At 40.6% G+C, this 22,608-nt stretch overlaps 1 protein-coding gene across 4 annotated transcripts in view; it reads right to left on the bottom strand.

Moving 5' to 3' along the window:
* Positions 1-947: 947 nt before the first annotated feature.
* Positions 948-22,608, bottom strand: part of tnrc18 (trinucleotide repeat containing 18) — a 71,234-nt gene continuing 49,573 nt past the window's right edge. For 2 of the 4 annotated variants that reach the window (XM_039687476.2, XM_039687475.2), the window contains exons 18-30: positions 21,096-21,341; positions 19,970-20,373; positions 19,450-19,578; positions 17,815-17,959; positions 16,569-16,686; positions 9,795-9,870; positions 9,258-9,366; positions 8,615-8,731; positions 8,019-8,177; positions 6,397-7,691; positions 5,148-5,384; positions 4,947-5,021; positions 948-4,857 (exon numbers count right to left, since the gene is read on the bottom strand). In XM_039687476.2, the coding sequence (XP_039543410.2) occupies positions 4,651-4,857; positions 4,947-5,021; positions 5,148-5,384; positions 6,397-7,691; positions 8,019-8,177; positions 8,615-8,731; positions 9,258-9,366; positions 9,795-9,870; positions 16,569-16,686; positions 17,815-17,959; positions 19,450-19,578; positions 19,970-20,373; positions 21,096-21,341 (3,317 nt within the window). In that variant the 3' untranslated portion in view covers positions 948-4,650. The remainder of the gene's footprint in view (positions 4,858-4,946; positions 5,022-5,147; positions 5,385-6,396; positions 7,692-8,018; positions 8,178-8,614; positions 8,732-9,257; positions 9,367-9,794; positions 9,871-16,568; positions 16,687-17,814; positions 17,960-19,449; positions 19,579-19,969; positions 20,374-21,095; positions 21,342-22,608) is intronic. The other 2 variants (XM_039687477.2, XM_039687478.2) reach the window with 2 other exon arrangements.

Below are 22,608 nucleotides of genomic sequence, written 5' to 3'. Positions count from 1 at the left end.
ATTCCTTCCTTATGGGCGCATGCGCGAGAACTGAGACGAGGACGTACGTTCTCCTTCTACTACTTTTTGTTACCGGCTGCTCCGCTTAGGAGTTTTACCGCCCCCTACCGTATAAGATGATGTCCTGATATAGCTGGAAGCGCAAAACTTTCTGTTTACAAGCAGAGGAAGATGCCCGCTGTACATACGCTTTTCAATTAGCGTATTTTCCGCACTATAAGGTGTACTTAAAAGCCTTTAATCTTCTCAATAAACGACAGTGTTCCTTATAATCTGGAGCGCCTTATATATTGATCATCATTTTATACGGTAGGGGGCGGTAAAACTCCTAAGTTGAGCAGCCGGTAACAAAAACTAGTAGAAGGAGAACGTCATCGTCTCAGTTCTCGCGCATGCGCCCATAAGGAAGTAATAGAATAGTCGAATAAAGTCGTTATTTATGTTTTTTTTTCGAATCTATTACAGCACTGTGTGAACAGCGCCGAGTGAGCAATGAATCACGTACATGCTGAAAAACGCTCTTTCAGAAATGGGATTTTTAAAGGGGAGGGGTCATTCCATTGGGAGTTAAATGGCTCAAGAACTACCCCAACACAAATAACACTTTCAGTTGAGCGCCACAATATTTTTACTTTCCTCAATGTCAATGTGCAAACCATCCATGTTACAGCATTCCTGTGGTGGTCACATGACTAAAACTTCAGTTTGATGGTGGTCATGTCATATTGCTAGGCTCTCATAGACATCTTAAAGAAGCACTTATACAGCAAATGACAGGCGCTGTAAAAAGCTCATCTGGCTGCAATAACAGTTCTCCTAAAAGGTTCCGGATCCGGATTTGTTCATCTGAAGTATTACAGATTCAAATAGATGGATTATAGTTGCAATTCAGAGCCACATGGTTTGAGACACAAAGAAAAAAATCATGAATAAAGAGACAAAGTCAATTCCATTTCATGACATTTATTGATGAACTAGAAAATACTGAGATACTAAAAGAATTGAAAAACACTGATAATGCTGGTTGCATCTGTAAAAAAAAAATCCAATCCCATTAGGTTTACATACACAAGTCAACAGCAATCTTTAACATTGGTTTCAGTTTAAAAAAAATTAGTAATTTTTTTTTTTACAAGATTAAATGTGTACAAAGTATATCCGTATTCATCTCCCCCTCTCAAAGGATCATTTACAAAACCTTGATGCTTTAAAATTTCAAATAATAAGTTCAAAACTATAGCTTTTTAAATTTTTATTATTATTTTATTTTGTAACAGGACCATACCAATGCTGAAGGAACAGCAGATGAAGACCAGCGAAGGACCAGCCTCCAGTCCACACTAACTCTCTCTCTCTCATCTCCCACATTCATGAACACGTTCCTTCCCTCACTAGCAGCTACCTCACAGAATCCAAATTCAGCAGTATTGCACATTAAGCATGGAGGACGATTGTTCAGAGAGGGGGAATGTCATAAAGAAAGAAAGGAAAAAAAAAAAGGAAAATGTTGAACAGAATCATGCAAACGGTGAACTCTATTACGCTTCTACTCGGCTATACGCGGTTTTATAACAAGCCAGTTAAACCTTATACGTCATAAGATACACTCAAACAGACCCTGGACGAGTAGCAGAGGACATGAGCGATTCATCCCACATGACTGCTACCAACAGAGGCCACCGTCTCATACAGTGACCCCTTGGGGAAGGAATGGACTCAGACCTCCATTCACGTTACATTACGTCACAATAAGCAAAATATACTTTTGTAGATAGCTCTAATATTATTCCTAGAAGCATATATGCGGTTTCTAAAACATGCAGACAAAAATACTCTAAAAAGTGCTTTACAGCTTGACTCAAGCTCAGAGTAAACTTTTTGTTTTGAGGGGCACTTAAATTGTACAACTCGATAAACAGGCAAAAAATCTTTGACACAAAAGACTGTGTCAAATCAAAAAGAGCTTACTTAATGTTGCTTCAGATTCACTGTGCATTTGAAGATCATTTGGCATTTGAATTAGCTTTGGGTATGTGTAAAATCCTCAACCAAATTAGGTGACTTAGAAAAACAGTCTAAACCGGAATAGGCTGAATGTCGTTTTAAGCCTCAAAACTACACACACACACACACAATGATAAAACATGTTAAGAAATACAACCTATTGAATATCAACAAGATAATATCTCTTTAAGAGAGACTGGGCAATGTAATATGAAACTTACATGAAAAAAAATATATATATATTTCAGACATTTCAGACCGCTCTACTATACGTAATAGTGTCAACATTTCTATAATATAAAGAAATTTCCGAAATACTGAGTAGGCCAAATATTTTCCCAATCGCAAAGACTGGAAGGCTCTAGTGTCCATACCCTTCTTGATCTCACTATCCTCCCTCAAAGAACGGGGGAAAAAACAAAACAAAACGACAGAAAGAATCATTAAGTATCAAATCAACATCATTCACAGAGGGTATTCATCATGGCAAAATAATTAAAAACAGGCAATGGTTTAAAAGCCCATGTGCATTACGTATAATAATACCACCAAGAGAAAATATCAAACAAAAATGTTGAAACGTTGAACCAACGTGGGAGGTAGAAAGAATAACAGTTGAAAAATTTTGGCTGGGCAACTAAAGAAAAAAAAAATGTAGCCACTAACCTCATGTTTTCTTGATAACCATAATTGTTAAAAAAAAAAAAAAAAAAAGTCAGTACAGATCTAATTGTTTTTCTTTCATTACTTATATACTTACTTATTATAACACGTGTCGAACCTCAAAAAGAAAAGAGAAAACATTCATACCCCCTTTGAACCATAAAAACGAGGCACAAATAAGAACCATAATTACAATTAAGCAAATAAGGTGTTCGCTAGTCTCTTCATCCATGCGAGGACGCCATAAATCAAATACATTTCACTGGTCTTGATTAGAGAAGCAGCGAATACATAGCCCGCTCCTAACAGCCTCTGATGACTGATGGCACTTTCTCAGGAGCACAATATCAATCAATAGGACCCATTTTCAAAGACAACATTCAGACTTTGATTCTGCCGGTATACGGCGGCTTTTAGGGACCAAGGTTAAGGCTATTAAGAACGAACCAAAGAACGGCTTGGATTAACGGAGAGTAAAAAGTCGACATGGAGAAAAACGCAGACGTGAGAAAGGCAAAAAACATTTCAGCTTTCAACTTTCAGCGCTAACAGATAACGCCACCTGCACCGCTGCTATTCGTTTATTCGAAGAAAGTGCTTTCATGCATGAGATGTAATTGCTTTCTGTGGGGGCGATTCTAGAAAAAAGGGACAGTCGAGTAGAACAGACATGATGAGCAAGCGTAGCTTTTAAACTCTCCATCTCTCACTAACCCTGAGAAGCAATGAGAGAACTAAAACGCTTCACGTCCACCTGAACAGGGGATTGTCAAGGGAAGTCTGTCCTGTGTAAGACCAAGGGCAGAATTTAAGTGCTTTTTGTTGTAAAACTGCATTATTATGGGATGACTGGCTTTGAACACTCAAGTCAAATCCTACAAACCATTTGTCCTGTAATAGTAGTTTTGATATCAAGATTACATTACGTTGTCAATGTAGTGGGCGCGTAAGATTCCAGTAAAGACTTGCAAGATCTGTACTCTTAAAACTAGTTCCTGATATTCGTTAACGTTTTAAACTTTATTCACAGTTTATTAAAGCTTTTTCTTTTTTTTCCATCTTTTGCTGCTTTAAAAAAATTACTGTCACATAAATCTATGGTACACGAAAATAAAATATTTTTGTCCATATCATATATAGCTCGTATGCATGTATTTACAAAACGGGTATCATCTGCTTCTGTTTCCATCCCAGTAGAGCCCTTCACTCGTAAAAAGAAACCTTTCTGTCGCCGCAGCTGAGGGATGAGGATCGCATATAAATACTCGGATAGATCTTCTGGGCCGCTCAGTGGAAGCGTGACTCACACTTTCCTATTAATAAACGGTCCTTGCAGGCTCACAGACCCCAGTTCTGTCCATTCTTTTAAGTGCTTCTCACACGGGCCGCAGCTTTGCGTCTGGTTTCGTTTTTTTCCTGTTCAAGTTCATTAGCCAGCCCTTGAAGATCCGGCAGGGGTCTACCAGTAGTAACTGGACAGAAGTGTGATGCATCCTGTCAGCTTCAATTACTCTTTCTGTTGTTGGTCCCACGGCCAAGGAAGCGGGTTCCTAGCAGGCCTTCTCACCCGGAGAACAAGTCCTGCAGAAGTGGTGTCACCTCCATTCCAGATGCATCGGTGATGGCTAGGCTCAGCAGATCAGATGCAGTTGACCTTTAAGACGTTTTTGACGTGCCTTCACCATCTTTGACACGTTTAATTCTTCGACTGGAGTCCACTGCAATCACTTGGGTCAAAACAAGTTTAGGGTTGCTCCAATAAGAGACCAAACAATTGAATCCAACACCATTGACTTGATGTGTATGAAATGGTGTGCAAACATGACATCTGTTGAAGTATTCTCTGATCTCAACTGATGCTTGTGTCTCTGTCAGGACGTTTTTCCATACTTGATTGATTAGTCAGGCTTTGGGTAAAGCCAACACCTCTGTCTAGCCCTTTTGTCTCATTGGTTTTGTTCCACACGTCTCACTTGTTGATTCTCAGCAGATTACTGGGACCCCATCCGTGTTGAATATCATTCCAGTGGTGGGTTCATAAGTCCCGGCCAGGTAGTAGAGGTCTTCGCTGTCCTGGTACTTCTTAGTTTTAATCATCTGCTCATATTGCTCAAGGCTGACCACCAGACATTTATGAGAAATGGTTTGGACGTCATTCTCATCAATGTGAGAGGACTGGTACAGTGCCCGCTGAAAAGAGAAAGCAGAGCGATCTATCAGACTGTTTTCAACCAGACGATCAAAGATGATCAAACCATTTCCTTGATTGGTTTTCTTACCTCCATGAAGTCTTTCCTCTGATTGGAAGCATGCAGGACAGCAGGAAGACTTTGGCCGGACATTTGATCCCAGTTCTGCCAAAAAAAAATTTGATTAGCTAAAAACCCAGATAAAAGGCAAGACTGGGACAGGTCCAAGTAGATTACATAGGTCATATTACTATGCCCGCAAACCATTATCAATGTGAGACAAAAAGTAACCTTTTTGTCATGAAGTTTCTTCCCAGGGTTGGTTTCCTCTGGATGATAGAACCATTTGACACGGACCACCATGTTGTTTCCCCAGGACTCCCACATGCTCTGGATGTGTCCAATAAACGGGAGGTTGGGTCGTCCAGCAGACAGGAAAACAGCACAGTCTCCAATACGGATCATTTCCTTCCCACGCATTATGGCTTTGTAGAAAAGCTTCTTTGCCTTCCCTTTCATTCCCCGCCTCTGTCAGAGGTTGAAGGAAAAGCAAAAAGATTGGGCACTTTTACGCCTCAGGGGTTGATTTTTTATTAAAACTAAGAGATTTCAACATTTTTCTTTTATTATATGAAGGTCACTTCAAAATCGTCTAAGAAACTTTTTACCAGGCTGTCATTTAAATTGCCAATTTTCAAAATATAAATATTAAAATTTGACAAATCTAACCAAATAGTGAAATTACCAATCACCATTTTAATAATTGGTAGAAAATCATTTAACATTTTTTTATTTTCCACAACACCAAACATATACACAACTAATATATTTGCCAAAAATTAGCCTAAATGATTACCAAATGCCATATGAAATAAAATATGATGTATGTGATTTTTTTATGTGTTCTTTTAGAACATAATATTTTCAATATGCATCATTTCCATTCTAGCTGAAATTTGTCAAAATACGCAAAAAGTGTGGAAATACTTAATTACGTATATTTGGTATACATAAAATGCTAGCTTTAAAACTAGCCTTTGCAAGACAAAGGATAAAAAAATACAAAATATCATTTCCATCATCATCGTTTCCATTAAGCCCAAATTATATTTGGTTTTTATGCATATGCTAGGATGTGCGTACAGCGTGCATGCCATAAATTTCACCAACATAGTACACGCACATCTACATTTTTCTAACCGCAGATACTCTGTAGGATCATCTCTCATATGTCTCTTGAATTTTTTTTAATAAATTCACTAATTGGTTAGCTGGCCCGACTCGTCGTTTTTCAATTGATAAGAAACAGAGGAGAAATAGACAGTTTCATCCTTGTCCAGTGTCAGTACTTTGTACGTGCACGCTAACAAATGAAGTATGCTTTAAAAGGGCATGTTTTTGGCTGTACACATAGGCATTAAAATTGAAGTATACTTTAAACTTTACACAATGCTATTAAACAACACATTATTTGAGATGTGTTAGAAATGACACTGATGGGACTTTCAGAAAGACTAAAATCTAAAATCCATGGGCTCACCTGAGTAGGCTTTCCAAACCACTTCCACAACTGTCTGGCAGGAAGAAAAGCTGAGATCTTGGGTCTGTTCTCGACAGAGGGTAGCCTCTGTCTTTTTGCCAGCTCCTTAGTTGTTGGGAGGTGGACTCCCTCTCGTCTTTTGGGGCGACCGACACCCTGCTTGACCTTCTGCTCTTTCTGGGGCTTCTGCTGCTGAGTGGCAGATGCCTGCTGCTTCTGGAGCTTCTGGATGCTGGCAGCAGGCTCTGTTTTCACCTTGGCCTTCTCCTCTTCCTCCTCTTGAGGTGGCGCATGTTCTGTGGCAGGGGATGGTTGAGAACCAGCGACCGGTTCTTCATCTGAGCTACAGGAGGATTCTTCATCGCTGGTGGTGGAGGAGGAGGATGATGATGAGGAGGAGTGGGACCCAGCCGAGGATGAGGAACTGCTTGTGGATGAGCTGGAAGAGGTGGGACTTGATGCCCGTGAGCTATTGGAGCTGGTTGAGTCTTGTTTGGGCTTCTTGTCCTGCGAGGTCCCTCGCTCCTCCTCTCCGTCTGACTCCGAACTGCTGCTGCTACTGCTACTGCAGTTGGGACACTCCAGTTCCTTCTTTTCCTTTTCCCCTGAGTTGCTTACCTTAATCAGACCGTCGCTGCCGCTCCCCAGCTTACGAACGCTGTAGGTGGACACGCTCTCAGCAGTAGGCGTCTCTGCCTCAACCGCCTTGTTTTTAGCCTTCAGTGCTTTGTCAGCAGTGGATATCGTAGTGTAGCTGACACCCAACACAGACTTGTTCTCTCTTTTGGACAGGTTCTGGCCCTCCATCATCATCAGGGCTTTGGTCTTTTTGGTTTTGGGTGACATGACTCCCTCATGGTCCAGCTTGATAAGGATCTCAGTCTGAGGCTGCTTGCGCTGCATTTTCACACCAAACCCAGATGCCTCCTCTTCAGGCTTTCGCAAGCGTTTGACCGGCTTTCCTTTCCCTGCGGGACTCAGAGTCTCATTGTTGGATATAAAGGAGGCCAGAGAAGTGGAGGGCTCATTATAGAGATCCACAGACAGAACTTTTCCATAGAGTGGCTGCGAGTAGACAGACTGGGGCTGGGAACGCACTTTGGCTGGGGGCTTGATTCCTGCGGTTTTCTTCTGGCTTTCATTAGATTTGGGAATGGAGGGGCTGGCTGTGCCGACTCGCTTAATTTTTCTACCTGGCCGTGGGCCGCTTTTCTGGCTGGACAGGGGCCTCTCAGGGACCTGCGTCAGGGTTGGTGTGTCAGGCTTTTCATGCTCCTTTGGAGCGACTTCAGGCTCTGGAAAGCAGCACAGGAGGGAAGGTTTTAATATGCCAGACCAAAAACACACTTACCTCTAAAAAAATGCTGGGAGGCTAAAAGCTGTTCCTGTTCTGACAGTAAGTTCTTTCCAAGAAAAATAATGTGATTTATTATCTATGAAACCACCAATCCAGTACACTTTTGTAAGATTACTGCATTTTTTATTTCAGCAACACCACTTCTGACTGCTTGATGTTTAATCTGAACCAAAGCAATAACCACTTTTACAAAAAATATGTCTCTTCTACACCAGCCAAAATGTAAATGATGGTAAATGTTTGGTTCAAAAGAAGTGGAAATTACCAGGCTTAGGTTTGGGTTTTCTTCCTCTGCCTCTACTTTTTGGAGCAGACTCCTCTGTGTTTTTGGGTGGCATTTCTTTTCCATCAGGTACATCCTTACTGCACTTCCTTCCTCGCCGTTTGGTGCTGGCCACGAGGAGGGCAGGGGACGGTTCCGCACCTATTCAGATAAATTCCGTGTTGAAAATATTAATAACAGACTTCGGGACATTTCTGTTAGACAATTGATAAAATAATAGCCAAAAAAACAATACTGGAACATTCCCATGTGCTTTTCAGCCTCATATATTTTGATAATGATCATACATAAACATTTTCACAGTCAAACACACACAATAATATTTACCCAGTGCTCTTAAATGCTATACACAAACCTTCAAAAATCTCAGTCTCATCCTCAATCATATGCAACCCCCTGGCAACTAGTGGAAAAACATTTCACTGAATCCATCATCAAGCTTCAAGAGCAAAAGCAAACAAAATCAGAGGCTGCATGGACTCCAAATCAAACAGAGCACATACGGACTGTTTACATAACTGGGAAATTCAGGTAACGTTTCATGTGCACTTTCATGCCCTGCTTATCTGAATACTCACACTGAATCTTGTAGTCCGCCGGCAGAAGTCTAATATGAGAGAGAGGGATTCGGCCGGTGTCTCCATCGTCAAACTCCACTGTAATCAAATCGTCCACGTCTTCCATGTCTGGACTCCCTGTGGACACGTAACAGAGTTGACGACTGAAGCAAAAGAACACGCATCACCTCAATTTTTTCATTTCCACTGAGTGAAACAGCAAATACTGCTGCGCGAAAAGAGTGACCGCATATTTCTCAGTGGTGCAGGGATTCATACAGGGCCTTTTCATTCTCATTGGTTGACAGGAGCAGTAGCAGCGACCTCCCTTTAAGAGTTTCTTGACAAGCCTCCAGCTCGCTCCTACCTCAGCAGGAGGGAAAATAAATAATAATAGAGCAGAGCTCTGCATGTAGCCAACCACACCATCCTTCATTCCCCGGCTCGGTTTATCTGGCAGTGCTTATGGGTTTGGCTAAAAGATTTAGATTAAAGGAAATGAAACAACCCTGAAAGGTTCTCTTACTGCACCTCTGTGTGAAGGACATTGGACATGTGCGTGTATTTTTCCATTCGAGAGACATAGATGCAGTAAAACGCATTAGTTAATAGTCTGTAATAGCCAGTGAAAGGACCTCAATTAAGCGGAAAAGGAAAGCTATACCTCTGACGACCGTGCCAGGGTAGAGGCAACGGTACTGCTGGCTCCAGTAGGCTGCGATCCGGGTCCCCTGGGGAAGGTATCTGACAGAGGGGGGTTTCACATCAATAATCTGTAAAACAAAGGAAGAGTGGATCAGAGAGGAATATTAAAATCAACACCTGTGTGCATTCGTGGTCATCTATCTCTTAAGAGTGAATAACTAATGAATCTTTTTCTGGCAAGGAAACATACATATTGTGTATATAATCCATCTTAGAGGCAGCAATGGCTAAGGTTGCTCTTGGCAGAGGTACATTAGGAAGGAAAGGCGGTAACATGTGCCTAAACCAACAGACAGAGGTACTGGAGCAAAACATGCCCTTAGCTTAATAGCAGGGGAAGGTGCTAAACAGCTTCTATATTACAGCGTGCCCCGGGCCTGTTAGCAGAGAGAGGAAACTGAGGAGTGTGCCCGAAGTAAAACACACAGGCCTGTTGTGGAGAGCCGTAACGTGTATATGGGTCAACGAACGGTGTAGGGCAGTGTGGCGTACTGACCGCCTCCTGTAGCAGTTGCTCCAGGCAGTAGATATGTGGCCTGTTTCCCCTCTCGCCCTCCACCACCACGCTGTATCTGTAAGACAGGACACAGTCATGAGCCCAAAATCAAAACACATCCCGATGACAGGTTAATATTAACATAAAAGTGAAATTTGCAACCCACAATAGGGGGTATTGTGTGTTGCAAATTTCACTATTATGTTAATATCCTGAAACACAGGCACCATTATATTGATATTGAATGTTATCTGGCATTAAATGTAAGTAGCGAAAGACCTTTTCTTCCACATCTGAGAGCAATAATTCAAAAAGGGGGAAAAAAAATGTAGGGCGGGAACTTGGTTCTATCCATTGGTTGTTGATTGGATTTAGGCAGATCTAAATGTGAATTTGAACAGCTGGTTTTACAGACCAGGCTAAAGCGTATAGTCTCAGACTAAAATGCAAGTTTGAGGCGTTTTAACTGAAAGCAACTTGCACTGACATTTCTTAAAATATGTCAATGCCATTGGTTTGTCTCAGGATGCACACCAGTAATGTTTTCTCTAAGGCACGTTACTTAAATGTCCCAATTGATCTAAGGTCAAATCCTGGCTAAAATAAGCCCTGTCTGTGAAACCAGGCCATAGTCATTTAGTTTAAGAGGACTAATTGATTGGTAGAGAGAAAGAAGAGAGAAATCTGTTATTGCACCGGGCAAAAAAAAAAAAAATTAACATGAAATGTAATGCGACATTAAATAATAATAATAATTCTACATTACATTTATATAGCGCTTTTCTCGCCACTCAAAGCGCTTTTACATAGAAGGGGGAATCTCTTCAACCACCACCAATGTGCAGCATCCACCTGGATGATACGACGGCATAGTGTTATTTATGTGATGTTATTTACAAAATAGCCTCCAAAACTCTACTTAGTAAACTGGATGTAATTTAACATAGTGCTATCCGTTTTGTTACCAAAGCTCCATACACTACTCATCACTGTAATCTTTATTCGCTTATTGGCTGGCCCTCACTATATACTCGCAGCCGAATACATTGGCTCCAAGTCATCTATTAGGCATATATTAGTCCTTATTAGTACCATAGCAGCATCCACCAGCAGTATGCGCTCTAACTGGTATATTTTACTGGCCGTCCCCAAGGCTTATACTTATTTTGGTCGCCATTCCTTCCAGTTCGCTGCCGACTATGAAAAAAACCCTTTGAAACTAGAGGTTCCTATTTCCCTTACCAATTTTAAACATCAGCTGTCAAAGCTGTTTATTGATCACTGCACTTGTTTATAGTGTATAATTTTTCAATTCTATTTTGCTTTTATAAATGGATTGGTGTATTGATTGTGATTAATTGTATTTTGTATTATATTGTGATTTTGTATATGGATTATTATTATTTTTTTTTTAATCGTATGTTTACTTATTTCTCAGTGTTGTTTTCGTCGCACTGTTTCGCTTTGTCTTGGCCAGGTCACAGTTGTAAATGAGAACTTGTTCTCAACTGATTTTACCTGGTTAAACAAAGGTTAAATAAAATAAATATATCAACATTTTATTTTTGAAAGGCAGCATTAACAACAACAGACAGTCCAGCTATCAGTTAACATTAACTAATAGGCTGCACATCCCTAGCTGATATCCGCAAGAAGTGGAAGTCGAGTAAAGTTATTACAATGTGATGAAAGATTAAGAATACCATTGTTTTCATTCTGTGGTATAACATACAATACATATTTGGTGCAATAATAAAGTAAATGGGGTCAATTTGTCAGCTGTGGAAAGGAGCTGTCTATACCCAGAGCATAATGGTTTTGTCTAAAATTACATAGTAGTAGGCTTTTAGAGGGGAGATGCAGGGGGTCTAAAGAAAAAGACAGCAGCCCAAGAGCATGAAGACAGCTCTCGTGAGAAACACACTGAGCTTTGAACTGAGCTTTGCTTTCTCTCCATCTCCCCTCCTTATTCAAGCGCAACCCTCAGGGATAAAATTTGGAGGGGCTTACCCTTTAAAAAAAATAAAAAAATAAAATAAAATAAAAATCATTGCCCGGCGATACATTTTTCCTTTTGCAGCGTTTTTATTGTCTTTACTGTCAAGAAGTCAGGGCCTTGGGGATATGCAAGATAAGTTAAACTATTTCTTGACATCACATGTGAGAGCCAAAATGGGCTCTGTTGCAAATGGAAAAAAGGAATAAAAGTAGGCAGACCAGGCTAAGCCAGTGTGTAGGTGGAGCACAATCCAAACATAGGTTTCTCTCTTCCAGATCTGGAATATTATTTCTGGAAGTTGGCAGGTTTCAAAACAAAACAAAATTGTTTCTACTGCCAAAGTGAACCAACATGCAAACGTATCAATATTGTGAAAAAAATAATAGAGTTTTACTGGTTGTAGGAGAAAGAGAGAAACAACAAAGACCAGCTCTTTAAAGTGCAGGTCATTCTTTTACTGGATGTGAGTACATGGGCCTTATAAATCAGCATGGGTGCATACATGTGTGACGTCCAAGACAGGGCTTCTGCGCTAAAAAAACCCCAGTTGGATGTTTGGCCTTTTTTCATTTGGATTCATGAGGGTGCCTGCAGTTCAAGCATGGACCCAGAGCCAGGCTTCAGAGGTGTCCATCACAGAGTGGCAGCCTTATTACTGTGACATGGACCTGGGAGGTGATGTGGGACAGCCTCCCCCAGATCACTTCCTCCTGGATCTGGCCTGAGGGGGAGGACTCTGCTGGCCAAACCTGATTGGTTCTGTCTGCAAAGCCTGGAATAAATTCACACCAGCTGCCTCAGGGGGGAGAAAGATTGACCGGCCGAGCAGGGTTAAATATCTGTCATGTTTGCCTGATGTGGGCTTGGGACATGGGAAGGGTCACCCTAAAATTTGTTGTTGTTATGTGGAAGGGAAGGTATTTGGTAGTAAAGGTCAGTATGGAGTAATACTTTTTCATTGTAATAAAAATGTCCTTTGGGAAATATCCAGGATTCAGCATATTTTGGTATAATGACCACAAAAATCCAAAACAGCAACTGATTTCATAAATAGCTAGTATCATGTGTGTTTTATTATTCCACAGCCTCTTTATTCTCACATAATAAAAATAATGTCAGCTCAGGTACATTTTTCCACATCTATTGATTTATTTTGGAAGTAGCCTTTTCCATGTCGCCCCGTGTGGGTTTATTTTGCTGTTGAATATCTTGAAATTGTAACTGATGATTCACACACTCTGCATTAACATATACTCTGAAAAACATCACTTCATATAAATAAATACTTCCTTTTATGCTGTTCTGTGGAAATGCTGGAGGAGGTTTAAAATGAAAAATCATTGGGAAAACCAAAAAGTGTTTCGGTCTTGTTTTCCAGCACAAATATATAAACGTTCTTAAATCAAGATAGATTTACTTGAGATGCAAATTGACTTAAGATATTAAGTCTTGTTTACTGAACAATCGATCAAAATGAAGAGACTTTATGCTCTCTTAAAGTCTGAAGAGACTTTATCAATATAAAATATTGTATGGGGTAAAGAGCAAAAAAGCTGCTTTCCGTTTAAATTAAGTGTATTTTTCTTAACTCAGCGACAGATATTTTTCTTGTTTTAAGCACTAACTCACTTAATTTTGATTTTTTTTTTCAGAAAGCAGTATTTTATATCTTAAAGCTACACTGTGTGATTTTTACCCCCATCTTGCGGTGAAAAGGTATATGACCATCCAGTGAATATTAGTTTCTGTTCCTCTCAATTCCAATTTCATTTTAACTCCTATGGTGGCCAAAGTAGTCCAAGATTAACATGGCTTCCAGTTCAACCTCGTCCATGAGTGTTAACTCAAACGTAAACGCGAAACCCGAAGCTTGAATTAACGGGTATGTCCCTCTTTGGCTAATGTACTTTCAAGATGGAGGGGCAACATGGCGACCGACATTAGAACCCCTTACCCGTATGTATTTTCAATGGCATATTATACACTCACGAGAATACTTTATTACTTGAACCAAGTAAATATACATTAAAGAGCACATATATTTTGAAAGAACTAAGTGTTTTTAGCTAAGAATAAACTAAAAGAGTTACACAGTGTAGCTTTAAGTTTTTTTGCATCTAAAGTAAAGGATTTTTAAATATTTTTTTAAGGGAAAATTAAATTTTGAAAAATATATATATATTTGCAGTATAGTTGTGTAGATGCACGAAATTCTCCAATATTATACTTCGGCTTTGAGACGACATGATGGCAGATTCAGTAATCAGTATTGGAGCAATAAGACGAACTAAACTTCCCTGTCTTACAACCCCAACATTTTCCTCTCTTTACATAGAACCACATCTCTAAAGCATAATTGAAGGTACAAGAGGAAAAAAAAATGGCGAGCCAGCGAAGGATGGAGTGAAAGCTTCAATTAGTTTTCCCATTACCCATAAATAATGGGGCAGCGCCATTAGCATGGTCTTCACGTCGGAAAGTGTGACAATGGCTTTGCCAAAGGACTTTTCTGAGCAGAAAACAGGCTTCATGAAAGCCGAGGCTCAGGCTGAGAACAGACACTTTTCCTTACCCTAGATTTCAGTTCCAATTCGACACCGGCTGTGTGAGTTATTGACTGCACAATTAACCAGCTTGCTCTCATGGACTGCAAGTATGTTCATGCCTGCAAAAGCCCAGGCTCTCCACAACAGGCTCAATTAATGAAGACAGGCGAGGCATATAAACAGCAGCGGCGTCGGTGGCGGCATGTAAACATTTGAGTGCCCAAGCACGGATTTTCAATCTCTGGATGCGCTAAAGGTGTTGTTGTAGCACAAGCCGTCACAGAATTACATTTCCAGAGGGCAGGGTGGACAACAAGCGATCTGTTTCAGTCAAGCCCTCCGCACTAACGGCTGCTCTCGTCATATTAAATCCTCTCGCAACCAGTTCTCACCGCCACACTGAACTTCCCGCTTTGAAGAGCAGCGGTAACACAGTCCTGCACAAAGGCACCTTCCTTTCCTTGGCTGGAACGGGCTATTTTTAGTGCAAGAGGCACATGCAGAGCGAGCAACCGAGGGAGAGATATTCCACTGCCAAAATATGACATACACATCTCATTATGCCACGCAAATGTGCTGCAAATTAACAGATAAAGCACCACCTTTCTGATCCCTTAATTTAGGAATAGACGTTTAGTATTAAACCGGAACTAGCATCCAGATTTTGAGCATGCTGCCTGACCTCTGGCTCTCAGACCACTGGAATTTGGGAGAAGGACTGTGATGGGAGTTTGAAGGATGACTGCTCCTCGCTCTCGGACTGATAAGAGGAAGATGTGATTCTGTGCTGAATGCTAAACAGTCATTGAGCAACCATGGGCCGCCGCTCTAATGAAACTAAAATGGAGGACAACATTTCACAGAGGGGAGAAATGCAACAGAGAAATGCAACTCTCATTAAAGATCCCCCTACCAGATGCTGCACCAGTTTGACATTTTTCACTAAATTAGATTATCCTTTATAGGGATGACTTTGAGAGGAACTCTCTCACCCTTCAATAGACTACAACTTGTTCATCCAAGTGGATAATAGGCCATGGGAGACTACAGAAAGCATACAAAGTCCAAACAAAACTGTCCATTTCTGTCATCGCCTCCCTCAAGACACTTCACACCCCTTCTGTTTCCTGACCGAAAACAAAATGTTTCATTTCCAAATTTTTCCATGGAGAATTCTGAACAGGACCTTACCAATGGGAAAAACTTGGCAATATTTTACTCGCTATAACACAGCTCAAGTAAACTGTTCGGTAAAAAATAATCTGTAAATGGCCAGGGAGCTACAGTTAAATAGAGCACACAAAAGACAGCCAACTTTTTTAGCGACCTTGGTTCTAAGCCTTGAACTAGACCAACCGGCTCTGAGATTAATCAAAACATTAGATTTGATTCAGAGCAAAACTAGACAACTCTACTACCATAAATCACTGAGAAAGATGCAATTAAATGAACATATTTTTTTTGTCTTTGTAATGTATTTTCATACAATAAAAAACAGCTACTTTTGATCTATAATGCATCAAAACAGATTTAGGCAGCTAGGAAGATAGACATTTTTACCTGGACACCTTTACTGTGAGTTCTGAATTGAGAATGTTGCAATGGATTTGTCAATTAAACATGTTTTTTGTTTTTAATTAAAGAACACCTCAAACAAACATTGGGTCTACAGAAGAGTCTACAGCCTCAGAAAAAACATATTTAGTGACCATTAATCGTTAGTGAGCTGGAAAAAATTTGAGAGAGAAGCATTTTGCTTATATATAACATATATAACATATTCATTATAATGTTTTTGATTCATTCATTAAATTCTTAATGTTATTCAATATTTAATGCATGTTTGAAAAAATCCGTCAAGTTGACAATCACCATTTAATATTTATATTCCAAACATGAATTGGAGTGGAAATATAATGATGTAATAGTAAATTTAGGATTATAAAAACTTTGAGTTTATAAAGTGTTTGTATACAAATTAGTTCATTTTAACCTTTAATATTATAGTAATGTAGTACCAACTGACTCCCATGTACAATTTACAGCATTAGTTGAGATTTTTTTTCCCTTGAGACAATTTGCCATGTACTGTACTGGATATACATCCAAAATAATAAATATCAAATTGAAAGGTTGCGAATAAAAATCGAATTGTGTGTTTCAGTGCTACTTAAGACACAGCAGAGGGTATAAAGAGAAGGAAAACAGTTCCGGCTGGCGGCCTCTTACATGTCAGGAGAGTGAACCGTGCTGACGTGGCCGGCATACAGGAGTTTGTCATCCATAGGGATGAGGACCCGTAATCCATCCTGCAGTTCATCTTTGTTAATGACACAGTTCCGAGGGGCTTGAAGAAAAACAGAACAGAGGGAGATAAGCAGTGTTAAAAAGAGACATGTCGAAACTTGTGCCCCTAAATAACATGAAAATTCTCATCGCCACCTTAAAGCTGCAAATGTTATAGAAAAAAGCGGTGTTCCAAAAGACAGGGAGCTGCTTATGGATTCAGCATTTTAATGTGAAAACCGTCCTCACAGGTAAGCTTAATTATGCTGCTTTCCAAGATACCCAATCATAGCCAAATTCTAAGACAACGTCATGTGTTAATCGTGAAGAAGTTGATCCGACCAGACCAGTGAAAAAAAAATTAAAAATCCCAATATGGTGACTGAAATGAAAGTCAATTATAAATGTACTTGTAAAAGAGGAAATCTCAAAGGAAGAAATACCAGAACACACGGTTGCAGTATAGGTCATAAACCCCGCCCTCTCCATGTAACCGAATGGGACAAAAAAATCCAATTACACTTCAAATAATCTTATCACGTAGATGTGTGTTTTTCTAAAAAAGTATGGTTTTAATTTGTTATTTGATTCTATAAAAAGGGGTCCATCAAGATTGTCAGCTGTGCTTGCGTTGAGTCTGCGGGAGAGGGAATGTGGGCTGGACCTTGATGCTGTGACTCCACTAGTCTGAAGACTTGGGTTATGAATCACATTATCACCAAAGACTGTTAGTGGGATATTTTGGCTTCATCTTTCAACAGCGGAAGGTAGCAGAAATGCCCTGTCCATTTTTCCCCCCAATCTATGTGTACTGTTCTGCGCAGAACCTTCAAATTCTGTCAATTATGAGGTTTCATGACGTTTACAATGCTGTCAATGTAGGTAACAAGCAGCTCACAAGGTTTTGAAAGGGAGGGAACGCATGCAATACCTCTCAGCTCATCCCATTACCGTATGAATGCAATCAGGCCGAATCAATTTTCTGATTTTGAATGCTGGATTAAGATAAAATATGCTGTGAAATGATCTCTCCTTCACGTCATTCAAAAGACATTCATTTTTAATTGCATGCATGGACAAGAAAATGAAGTCTGGTTTAGTCATTAAACAGCAATTATAAATGGGGAGGTAATGAAGGAAAAGAGCTCCGCAGCATTGATGACAAGAGGGAATGAGAAAAGAGTCTCACCGGGGGTGCAGGGTCTTTCGGGCTGAGCACTCACAGGGGGATTCTCATCCTCTGAGAAGCTGCTGTCCTGGTTGGGCTCAAAGTCCTCATCAGCAGCCATACTTTCCATCAGTTTACTGACAGCACCGCCCTTCCCTCGAGCCTGCTGGGGGAAATTCAAGCACATTTTGCCCCAATTCCAGTGACAATATGAAATATTGAACACTGAGCCATTGTTGGTTCAGTTCTAAAGATGAGACCCATGTGCTTACTAGAGAATTGATTCAGTAAAACCTATTTAGATGACTGACAATCTCAGCTCGCGAGATGTAGGATTTCTTGATTTCGAACGGGGCAAATACCCAGAGGAGTTTCCGAGCTTCTGCACTGTGCATTATAACACATGATTTATACATACAATGACGACAAAGCAGCGGTGGAGAGTTTTAAAATGCAGTGGAGATTTATCTTGAGAAGAAAAAATTAATTGTGCAGAAGGGGTGGAGAAATGGATGGAGCGAGTTGTTGTTTGGTTAATTTCAATGCTTTCCTGCTGAGTGTGCAGTCTAATTATGCTTGCTGCTCTATTGCGCTCTCCCCCTTTTCTCTCTCCCTCTCCTTCCCACTCTTACCCCCCTCCCTGTGGTTATGGTGGGTACTGAGAGCAGGCCCATACAGAATGGGACAGGGGAGCTGGAAGGGACAGCTCATTTAAATGCAAGGCTTCTCCCAACAGGCCTTGAGCCTGCCAGGTAAAATTATTCTAATCCCTTTCGGTGTTTCTCCTTAGAGTCACAGTGTAGCACAAAATGGCTGCTCAACACTAGGTCTGTTTTAAATATTTATTACGTGGCATGCTAAAAATGTAAGTACATTTAATATGTAAAAGTTTGGAATGGGTCAGATTTTTTTTTTTTTTTTTTTTTTTTTGAAAGTTTTAAATGCGCACAAGGGCTGTTTAATTTGATCAAAAATAAAGTGAAAAAATAATAATAAAAAAAAAATATATAAAAAAAATAATAATAAATTGTATTCTTTTATCTTGGCTGTGATGTCGCATTTCGTGAAGCTAAAGTTTCAGCATCATTACTACAGTCTTCAGTGTCACATGATCCTTCAGAAATCATTCTTATTTGCTGCTCAAGCAACATTTTATTATTATTCTATCATATTATAATTTTATGGAAACCAATATTTTTTTCCAGGATTCTTTGAATAGAAAGTTTAAAACAAAAGCATCCATCAAAATATTTATCTTTTAACTAAATTATAACATTAATGCGTTTACAGTCACTTTTGATGCATTTAATGCATCCTTGCTGAATAAAAAGTAATTTTTGATTAAAAAAAACAAAACATCTCTTACTGGCCCCAAACTTTTGAGGGTTAATATAATATTTTCATACCAATTCAGGCACAGTATTTCTATAATACTATCCTTGCAACAAAATATAATTTTATGAGCTTAAATAAAATTAATTTAACACTTGATTTTTATTAATGGTATTTAATCAATTAAAATAAAACGTACTATCCCAGTTGATGGATGTTGATAGATCTTGGAATTTGCTCAAGGGATGAATACATTTCTGTTCATCAGCCATAATAGTGTAAAATATTAGCACTGCAATGTCAGCCGAGTTAGGCAATAGTTACCTCTCTGGATTTGGCCTTCACCTTGCCCTTGCGGCCTGGGCTGACAGGCACGGCTCCGGCACTTTCCGAGGGTGTGCTCGAGAGCTGGGGTGGGGGCAGACACAAGGGGGTCTCCTTAATCCTCTTCTTCTGAAACATTCACACCAGATACAAAGCCAAACCATCAGCATGGACAAGAGTGAAAAGCCTCATACAAATGCACGACACAATCAGGCTCAGTTCTCCCAGACATTACAGCCATTCAGCAACATTGGATAGACAAATAAACATTAATAGGCAGTCATGTATTGAACACTATAAAAAAAAACAATAGAGGATTCGGAGGGAGGAACAGTGATGGCTGGTAATTGTAGCCTGGCAAGCGGCAGCCATCCTTTTGTGTCCAACAACATGACACTCACAGCGGGAGGCTTTCTTGTCCGACAAATGTAGCAGGACACCAGCTGGTATCAAGCGCCCTCACTGGTTCATTGGGGCTGGCACAGAGGACTCAATCTACATCAATAAAACAAGGGCTTACCTTGTTGGGGTCTTTCACCTCCTTGGCTTTGGTCAGCTCTTTGGGGCTTTGCGGAGACGCTTTGGGGCCACGGGCAGGTTTGGGAGTGAGCGGAAGAGAAGTTTTGCCAGATGGGGAGATGGGGGTGGCTTGGGCAGCATCATGGAGGAAGATGCGCTCACTCCTCCGCCGTGTCCACTGTTCGTCTTCGCTCCCGTCGGCGGTGAGGTCGAAACTGAACTCCCGCGGAGACTTGGGTTTCTTCGGTTTGCGTCCACGCTTGCTGGGGCTGGAGTCATCATGCCTGACGCACGCGGGCGGCAAGAGAGGGAGCTCAGGAGCCGACCGCTTGCCGTGCAACAGTGACGGAAACTTCTTTCTCATTTTGACGTCGCTCTCCGAATCTGTAAACTCAAACTCTGTACCTACAATCCAGAAGATACAACTTTCGGTTATTAATAAGGCACGCAAACGCAGAGTTAACATGTAAACATGAAATACATTACAACAGTAATGTAAATACTAGGCCATCTGCTATAATTTAAACCATCTACATGTGGTCAACTCATTTCCCAACAAAGAATGACAATATAATGCGCACATGTAAGAAATAAACAGGGCCAGATGTGGGAGCAGAATTACGTCCGAACATTCTTGCAGGGCCTTAATAGTTAATGAAGGGGGATGTTGGTCTCCGCTGGCAGGCCTGTCGTGTGCGCTGCTGGGTACCCGCTCAGGATCACAGCCCAACCTCATCAAAGCAAGGCCTGTCAGCATCACATTCTCAGTGAGTGCAAGCGGCGCAGCAAACACACACACACAACACAAATGCGGCTAGGGGATAATGACACTCCATTCTCAAGGTGGGGCTCAACTGATGGGTGTCTATATTGAATAACACCCCTACTGAGTGAATGCTCCAAGCACAATGTGTTTTCAGCTGCCAGCACCTTTCAATTCCCTCACTCGCCGATGCACATGCACGACAGAGCTCAACAAAAGACAGCCAATAACAATGCATCACCTTGTCACCTGGGAATTTAAGTCCCAGCGGACTTGGAAAAGCAGCTGATGTCACAGAGAGATAACAGAGGAGTCTAATAGTGTAAAAAAAGATGCAAGCCATTCAGGAAGAGCACTTCCTTACCCAGTAGACTCTGACGTTCCTCTTTCTTCTTGGCTTTCTGTTTAGCCTCCAGTTGGACAATGGAGAGCGGATTGGTGACAATGGGGCTCGGGATAGCGCTGGCGGCAAAGCGGGCCAGGAGACCCAGCCCACTCTCTTCCACAGATGACGAACACAGGCCGTCGCTTTCATCAAGCTCATAATCGTACCCATCTTCATCCTCGTCATCATCGTCATCCTCATAATCATCCCGCTCGGTGAAATACTCTGTTAACAATGGGAAGACAAATCATTTAGAATGTTTGACAAAATATATATGGTTCAGAAATGAATGAAAATGAAGCCTGTGACGCGACCCATTACTTAAAGCAGGGCTCTTCAACTCCAGTGTCCTATTGAGTTTAGCTTCAACCCCAACCAAACATAGCCAAACACACTAATAAAGGCATACAGAACTACTCGACAACTAAATGACTCTTAAAATAAAGGTATTTTTGTAGTGATGCCACAGATGAACCCTTTTGGGATCACCAAAGAACCTTTCAGTGAACAGTTTTTAAAAGAACCATTTTTTTTTCTTAGTGTGAATAACATCAAGAACCTTTTGTGCACATGGAACCACAGATGACATTAAAGAGCCTTTATTTTAAAGAGTGTACAGACAGGAGGGTTAAATTGGGAGGGTTTCTTAAGTCTGCAGGACACTAGCCTTCCAGAACTGAGTTGAAGAGCCCAGAATTAGCAATAGTTTAAGCAAAAATGAAAGTTCTGTCATCTACTCACCCTCATGTCATTACAAACACGCATGACTGACTTCTGCCTTACTTTCATCAATGAAAGTCAACGGGGTCTAATAGATTTTAAGACCCCATTGAATTTCAATGCATAGACAAAACGTCAAATCAACCTTCAAAATATAATTTGTGTTCTGCAGAAGAAAAAGACATGAGGGTGAATAAATGATTACATTTCATTTTTGGGTGAACTACCACTTTCAACCATATCCTGTAAAAATTAAAGCCTCAATCCCATGCAATTTCATTTAAAAAAAAACCCAACATCTAAAGACCATTTTCCCGACTAGTTATCTCTGTAGAACAATAAATCCATAGAATTCAATCTTCATTGCCCTAATGAATCATTCTACCAGCTGTAGTGCTCTCTCACTTTTACGTATCCACTGTAATCTAGCACGGGAGAAGCAGACTTTCTCTCGATGAATGTGTTCTTGCTCAAATACTGCAGCCCACCCACTACTACATAAGATTACTGGTGGGGGACAAAGCCTGGTTTCATGCGGGCAGCAAATACTAAGCTGGGTAGGCAGGATCTCGCAAGCGTAGCTTTCAAACCTTGAGAGCTTTAGGGCAGGATTTAAAATCAGCATGGCTGTTGGCTCGCTCCAAATTGAGAGGGGCAGGGAATGCAAAAGCCCAAACCAAATAAGAGAAGTGGCCTTGCCCAATGTGCTGAATGAGCTGAATCACTGAAGGAAAAAAGGGAATAGAATAAGCCACAAGCGCTGCAGAAAGTT

Source organism: Pimephales promelas, chromosome 3, assembly GCF_988280905.1.
Source record: "Pimephales promelas chromosome 3, fPimPro1.hap1.1, whole genome shotgun sequence".
Classification (NCBI taxonomy): domain Eukaryota; kingdom Metazoa; phylum Chordata; class Actinopteri; order Cypriniformes; family Leuciscidae; genus Pimephales; species Pimephales promelas.
This window is presented reverse-complemented; position numbering and strand designations above follow the sequence as displayed.